Source organism: Centruroides vittatus, unplaced genomic scaffold, assembly GCF_030686945.1.
Source record: "Centruroides vittatus isolate TY-2023 unplaced genomic scaffold, ASM3068694v2 contig_1042, whole genome shotgun sequence".
Taxonomy (NCBI): domain Eukaryota; kingdom Metazoa; phylum Arthropoda; class Arachnida; order Scorpiones; family Buthidae; genus Centruroides; species Centruroides vittatus.
Window position 1 is genome coordinate 1378669 of NW_027120674.1, and position 8382 is coordinate 1387050.

Genomic DNA, 8382 nt, shown 5'->3' on the forward strand with positions numbered 1-8382 from the left:
AAAATTTATTTTGAAATTACATCAGGCCATCTTCAATATACATTGAAAATCGTCTGATTACGGGTAGAAAATGAATATTTACAAATTAAAATGCATTTTAAACTTCTAAAATTTAACTGAAAATTTTAAATATTTTAAAAAATTAATAAAATTTTTAAAATATATTCTATTTTGCGAACATTCTTTTTCATTATGTACATTTAAGCGAGCCAAAAACTTTTTAAAATATATAATTTTCGGTGTTTTAAGCAAGCGGTCTTTATTTTTTTGAGTCATCACTATCATGTCGCCAAGTTTTTACATACTTTCATATTCTGTTATCAAGCAGTTTATATATTATCATTATATTGTTTAGTAATGTGCACTGGAAAACAAATGCTGACATTTTCTTATTCATAAATAAGTCTCTCATAAGCCAAACTAATGAACTTTGACAAATAGAAAGTGGAGAAAATTATTGTTGTTATAAACATTATTTGTATATTTCAAGTTAAATTTTAAAAAAAACCAATTTCATTTTGTGGTAATACAATAAACAGAATTGTGGATGTCAGTCATTTGGTTTCTGTAAAGTTAAGCATTAATCATCTGCTCCAGTATTAAGATTGATTGATTTACAGAAAGTGGAGTTCATCAGTTTTTCTTTTGAGAGATGCAGGGAAGAAAATATATCAATCAGTTCTACTTGCTTTTCATTTAAATATAAAAGAAATAAAATAAAATTTCGAAAATATTTAAATTAGTATAAAATATTTATATGTTTATGAAAAAAATTTAAAAAATTATAAGAAAATAACATTTGTCAGATAGCATCAGTTTCTGGGAAGACACCAAAGCATGCAATGGCAGACTGGAGTAAAAATCTATTTTAAGAAGGGAGAGATGAGTGAATTCTTTATCTTTTTGGGTATCTCTTTGTTAATTCTTCCTAGAAATGTATCAATACTTAGTAGAAAGGAGATGCAGAGATATAGTTCAGATTTCATTGTAGGGTGAGCAGTGTGGTTTTTGGCCTGATAGAAGCACAATGGACTAAAATGGTTAAAATTTTTATTATAAAAGAGAAAGAAATGTTTTTAACCTGTTAGCAGGCCAACTTCAACTTTATTTTCAAACATTCTACGTATGTTTGAAAATGGAATATACATTATAAATGTTAAATTTAAAAGTATATAGTTAATAATAAATATTATCTAAAATACATCTTCAATTATCAATTATACCTCAATTACCTCAGTTATAAATAAACTAAAAATTGCATTTTGCTTTTAATTTGTACTTTGAAGTATAATTGATGTTTTCTGTTGATAGGCATCTCCATTTTTATATCATCCATAAGAACAATTCTAATAGTTTTTAAGGAGTCAGTTTATTACATGATAAAACATTTTAGAAACTATTACAGCTCATTTTTAGTTCCAAACTTAATAATGACATTAAAATTGAATAAAAAAAACTGGTTTATACTCAATTATTTATAGTCGTCTACGTGGACGTTATTTATTAATAGGACTTTATACTGGTGTTTAAAGATTGGCACAGTAATGAGAGTTAATTCAGTCCTATTAATAAATAACATCCACGTAGACGACTATAAATAATAATAGAATTTTAAGGACAGTAAGGCTTTTTTAATGGTTTGTACTCAATTTTAATGTTATCAAGTTTGGATTTGAAGATGAGATATAATAGGTTTTAAAAATGTTTTATCATGTACGATAATAAACTGACTTCTAAAAAATTACTATCGTTGTATCTTATGAATATTTTACTGATACATTTTAAATAACATTTATGATTAATTACATATTTATATATTAAATTTAATTAAAACTATTGTTTGATTCTAAAACAATCAGAATGTATGTTCCATTTTCAAACATTTTATATAAAATTGGTCTTGAACAAGCATAAAACATTTTCTCTCATAAAATAAAAATTTACATAGACTTTTAACTTCATTTTTAAAGTTTTATTATTGTTTATTATTCTTAATATTATTGTTATTTTTTAATATAGATACGGATATCTCTTACAACTGATAAATCTGGAATTTGTGTCAGATCTTTTCAACCCGATATAGAACCTGCAACGACAAATCATATACTTATTAATTATTCAATAAAAGATGATGTTAGAGACAGTTTATTATTTTTTTTTAGCCAATAATAAAACAGTAAGTTTTGATTTTACTAAAATTGTTATTTATTTCAATTAATAATGAAACTGACAATACTTTTAAATACTATTTCTCAATATTACTTTTATTTTTTATATGTTTAATGAGACTATGTCTCGCCTCTAAAATCGCATTGCTGTCAATGCTGCACACCTTAGAGGTATGAAGGAGTACATGTCAGGAGTTGCAATTTGTCACCCAAATCACGTGCACATAAAATAAACCAGATTTGTAGGTAGTCAGGGGACTGAGAACAAGGTCAAAAGAAAATATGAAATGCTGAGAATGTTTCTACAAACAGGTGCGAGTGTGAGGTTTGCATATGCGTTGCTCGCACTCTCCAAGACATAGCCTCGTCCCAAAAATGGCTTCATTGTTTTACTTGTTAAAAATATAATTAATCTTTATACAAGATATAATATATATATATAACTAGAACTCACTTGTGCCTGTGACCGGTGTGAAATAAATTAATTCAAGTAAACGAACGTTTTCTGGACGCCTTCCGTGTCCTTCTTCAGTGTACGAGGAAGATATGTTGATCAGTGATGCCGACTAACGATTACCGGAAGATAATATATATATTAAATAATTATATATTTTATAGTTAAATGTTATAAGAACTTAAAATACAAATTTTAAAAATGAATTTAACATTTAAAAGCTGTATATAATATAATTCTTTCTTTTTTTATGAATTTGTTTATGTTAAACAGATTATCATAAAATTATAAATTATTTCATTTTATAAAATAAGTTTGTAGTCACAGTTACAGCATAACCTATTGTCTATGACAGACGAGTATTATATTCATTGATGACATCCAAAATAATGACTGATATCTGAACATTCTAAACATAATGATAGACAAATGGTTTAATGACTTGCCATTGTACAACTATAGCAGGTTTGGTATCAACACAATTGTGTGCTAGTTCATTATTGGACATTCATATGTTAGTGGTTTGCAGAGTAATATGGCAATTTCTGGGTAGGACAGTATGGTCCTGTTTCACAGCCACCATGTTTTCCAGACAATCTTCTGGATTTTTTCTTGTGCAGTCACCTAAAAACACTGCTGTATAGTGCATATCCAATAGTATCACATGATGTTGGAAAACTGAAGAAATGCATATAGATGCCCGTGAAACGGTGACATCAAGAATGCTATGTCATCTGTAATGCCACATTCAACCATCTGCATTTTCGTGTTGCTGCTGAAGGAAGTGGTTAACATAATCTCTAACAAAATAAAGTTCATTCTTTTATATCAGTTTCTGCAATGTTGTCTTTATCTTGACAGTTAGAGATTATTTATGTGTTTTGTTAAATTGTCTTAAATTGATTTTCTTTAATTATTTTAACATATATCACATGCATACTTATTCAATGCTGGAAAGATCCCTTTAGCCCCTGGATAAATGTTTATGTGTATGGAGACCCTGTATATAAAGTAGAATTATATAATGATTTTATATATATATATATATATTATAATAAATTAGAATTAGAATAACAAAGCTGCCCTTATAACCTTATTGTGCCAGTACTTTATACAGATAAAATGAATTAAACCCTAGTAAAAATATTAATTGATATCATTTGAAATAATGCAGTTAGAATCATTTAAATTGAAATCATCTGAATTGAGGTAATTGATGTCAAAGGGTGTTAAATTATGCCAATAATTATTATTTAAAGTATTGTCAACTGAAACCATTTAATATAAATTGTTTCGAATAGATATTTTAGCTATATAATGACAAATGAATACTTTGTATGAATTGACATTTAAATGATATCTACTAATGTTAAATGAATGAAATTGATGTTAAATGTTTAAGTTGTCATTTTACAATCCAAAAATATCCATTCAAAACAATTCATAATAAATGATATCACTTGGCACTATTTCAAATGATGTCAACTGGTTGCGATGGTGGAACATATGGAGAAATATTAAATTTTTTTATATTAATGAATAGTTTTCAGAATGATTGTGTGTTTTATTTCATAATTAATTAATAATGAAAATAGTTTTATGTATAAAGAATCAAACTTTGCTCATAGAGAAAATGTTATGTATGCAAACCTCCAAGGGATGACCCACACTGAATTGTCCCTTGACCTAGTCGGATGACCTCCATACCTTTGACCTTTGTCATCTTTCCTTTGTTTTCGGTCAGTTGTGCATTAGCTGTGATGACACTTAGACCTGGGGCACAAGTTACAGGTTCGTATCATCACAAAGTTACATTTGCTTTATAATAAAGTTAATTATATATGTTAACAAGAGTCATTTATTTTACGGACACAACAGAAAACTTTTAAATATGTTATAATTTCAGTAAAATGTATTGTGAAAATTCAAGAAGAAAACTTTATGTGTTAATATGGATGAAATGAAATACAGGAATCCTCCATTAATGAAAATTGGAAGGGAAACAAGAAACATCTCACTAATGGGGTTCTCATAAAGGGGTATAATATTTAAAATTCCTTTCCTTTTCTATTGTATTAACAGATATGAATCACAAAATTAAATTTTCACATATTACAGTATTCAAAATAAGAAAAATTAAGAGTGCTTTTTCTGATTGGTTTTTCTGTTTAATATATGAGAACAAATTAATCTGTTTACAGTCCAAGTCAATAATCAAAACTGCATTACAGTATTCTGATTCTGTTAGGCCTATAATTTTCTAAAGAAATTATCAATGATAATCAATGATAGTTTCGTCCCACATTTATAGCTACCACTAATATAATTATAAATGGAATCAAATGACTTAGCAAGATTATAATCTGTATTCTCAACAGAAAAAATGGCATTGAGCATTGCAACTGCTGCCAGCTTGGGAGTGTGAAAGGAGAGAGCCATGGCAACAGTTGCAGTTCTCCTTTATTATCTTCTTCCCCAAGTTGATTGTAGGTTCTACTGGCCTATTCTTTCACAGCAGTATCATCACTTCTTTCATCACTTGTCACAACAAACTCATTCATGTGAACATAACTGGAGAATTGTTCAATTGTGTTTTTGCTAGAATAGAGTTCTTCCCATTCTTGGAACATTTCTTCAGTATTTTCAACACTCTTTTTCTCATTGGCAGCACTTTTGTCTTCTGTTTTGACAAGGCTCTTTTTACAAAGGACTTTGTTATAACTTGGGATGTTACTGAATTCACAGCCACTGTAATGTTCCTTATGCAAACTAGGATGTTCCATTTCTTTCTCTGGGATGAACTTAGAATCTTTTCTACATGTTCAATAAAGAAAGGGTTTTAAAATGAAGAAACGAACAATGTTTATGCAGAATGTTACGGTTTATTGGGACAAGGCAGAGATTATTAAACATACAAGGTCAGCACAAGTGGTGAAATACATAGAAAAAATGGAAATACACAAAGCGCATCTCAACAAACAGTGCATTAATCATAGAGACTCCGACAGTTTATCCACGGCCTGGAAGTCTTTCTATAAAATGGATATGACGTAATTTTACGACTCCGCAGAAGCCACTTTACTTTATTCCTGTCTAATATTGTTTTTTTACCTTTGGGTAATTTATATACGTGTGCTAGGATTATTTTGGATGTTTAAATTTTACGTTATTAAGAATGGATTTACGTTTTTACCATTAGATGCACGACCAGTTTTGAAATATTTGTTCTTTTTTAAATTCGAAGTTTTGTTCGTTTCTTTGTAAACATTAACTGAAGAAGATCTCTTAAAGGGATCGAAAACGTTTTTATAGAATTAAACGTTATGCTGGACACGTCAAAGGTGTGAATACATTTAGTTTTGTTACTTAGGTCCAGTAAGCATTTCTTAATATAAATATAGGCATTAAGATGCTTGGCAGTGAAACACTGTTTTGGAGGCTTAAAAAGCTGAAGAATTTTTTTGGTGTTTTTCTTTATTCTCTTCTCATTGTGTTATTAGGATTAATATAATATTGGGGTCTCAATTTCCACTTTACACTTTGATTTACTGGGGATTTCACATTAACAGGTACCTTAAGAAAGTCTCATAAGACCAGCCAGATGATAAAGCATCAGTTCACACTAACGAGATATGCATTACTGGAGGATTCCTGTGTATAATTTATGTGAAATAATAATGAAAAAGATTAATTATCATAGTTTTAAAACTATATCAATTTTGTAAAAATCATAAATTTCCAAACTTTGTATTTTGTGTAATACTGATATGTGTTTAAATCATGGATGTCAATCCATATGGGAGAGAAGGGACATATCCCCGGTATTTTTGTACCTGCAAATTGTTTTTCTTCTCCCAATGTATTTTTATTTTATATCATATTATAAAAGATAAAAGTAGAAACAAGTACTGTACACAACAAAAACAACTTATTTTGTATAATCTCAAAATTCAGCAATGAGAAATTGTTCTCAATTATCGTCATTGGCCTGTCCCCACATATTTATACAGATCAATGCCAATGATTTAAATAGCATGCTGCATTGCACCAAACATATTTCATTATATTTTTTCAGTGTCTGTAGTTGAAATGGAACAGAATTCTGCAAATCTTTCAGTAATTAAGTTGATTTTTGTGCTCATTAAAACATATATATGAATTTTTCTGAGCGAGGGTTTAGAATTTATTTAAAATTTCTTCCTTTTTTCTTTAGTAGATAAAAGGAGAACAAAATATAAAGTTACTTAAAATAAAAATTTTCATGATAGAGCTGTCATTCCCCTGATAGGGCTATGAGATATAAAACCACTGAACATATGGGTTTGCACCTCACTAATGGGCTGGCTACTTGGAGTTTTTCCAGTTTTTTCACATGTCTAATACCTAAATAGGACCCAGTTTCCCATAGAAGTCCGCCTGAGAGGTATTCCCCTTTGCAGCTCACCCATGTGTTGCATTGCCTTATCTCATTAATCCTACAAATAATCTTACATTTCCATGATATTTGATTAAAATTAACAATAGAAATAAAATAAAAACAGCAAAGATAAAAATAATTTAATTATAATTTCAAGTGAGAATTGAAATATTTTTATCATCACATGCCAGTTTTAAAAAAAATACTAATAATTTGTAATGAAATATCTTGGATTCTGCATTAATGAAAGAGGGGGAAAGTTATGGTTGCATCTCTGGGGCCTGGGCCCCTATCTGTATAATAAAATTTTAATTATAAGTCAAGAAAATCAATTTATGTAATTTCAGGTTCATAAAAGGAAAACAAAAGGTGATAAACTAAGAATTTATGTCAAAATAAGGTATACAGAGGTCTATAGAGCCCTATCTATAGGGCTGTGATCACTCTGTGATTTTGCTTCAACTTAGCACTAAATTTTAATCTTTTCTGCCAAAATGTAGAATTATTTGATAATTAGAAAGTTACATCAAATTTCTTACACTTATTATCTAATATACTGTACATATATTAAAAATTAAAATGTTTAATATGATTATTATATGTTAATTTTTCAGGATGATTTTATGGCAGTGGAAATGATCAATAGGAAAATTAGATTTTTATGGAATGCTGGCGGCGGCACAAAAGTGATTTCTCATAATTTAACTATTAAAACAAATGAATATTTATTAAAAAATGAGTATTGGTACAAAATAGAAGTTATTAGGTATGTCATTTAAAATAATAGATTAATATATAAAATATTAGATGTGAATTTTTTAGTACACAAAGCTCATAAAGTAATAATTTGTATAATCAGTTTTAAATATATGTATGTGGTATAATATAGATATAATATAAAATATATCTATGTATGTATTTAAGTATGTAATAATTATATTTTTAAAGTCTTAATACAGTTGAACCTAACTATAACAATATACAGTAAAATAACAACCTTTTTTTCTTTCCAGCAGTATTTTAATTACGTAAAAATGTTTTCAACTGCTTTAAGCAGCCTTCATCAGTTAAATATACAGCAAAAAAGAATGTAGAATTATAAAATTACAAACTTATGAAAATAAGAATGAAGAGTTCTCAATTTACGAAATATAAACTAATCTCTATTGCGCTCGTGCATTTGCGCGTCAATCCAAACGTAAAACAAAAAGGTAGTAACATATCTGCCTAGGCATCGTAAAAATATTTACATTAAATATAACGATAAACTAAAAGTGGCGTTTTAATGATGTTCTGTCGCTTTAACAATGCTCTGTTAATTTACGTTATCAAAGAAGGATTTC

The 8382-nt window shown here is 28.2% G+C and overlaps 1 protein-coding gene across 1 annotated transcript in view; it reads left to right on the plus strand.

Annotated features, from left to right (window-relative positions):
- The window catches only part of LOC136969945 (laminin subunit alpha lam-3-like), a 199819-nt gene extending 192031 nt beyond the window's left edge, over positions 1-7788 (plus strand). Inside the window, exons 47-48 of the mRNA XM_067264272.1 lie at positions 2020-2176; positions 7654-7788. Of these exons, the coding sequence (XP_067120373.1) occupies positions 2020-2169 (150 nt within the window). The 3' untranslated portion in view covers positions 2170-2176; positions 7654-7788. The remainder of the gene's footprint in view (positions 1-2019; positions 2177-7653) is intronic.
- Positions 7789-8382: the final 594 nt, after the last annotated feature.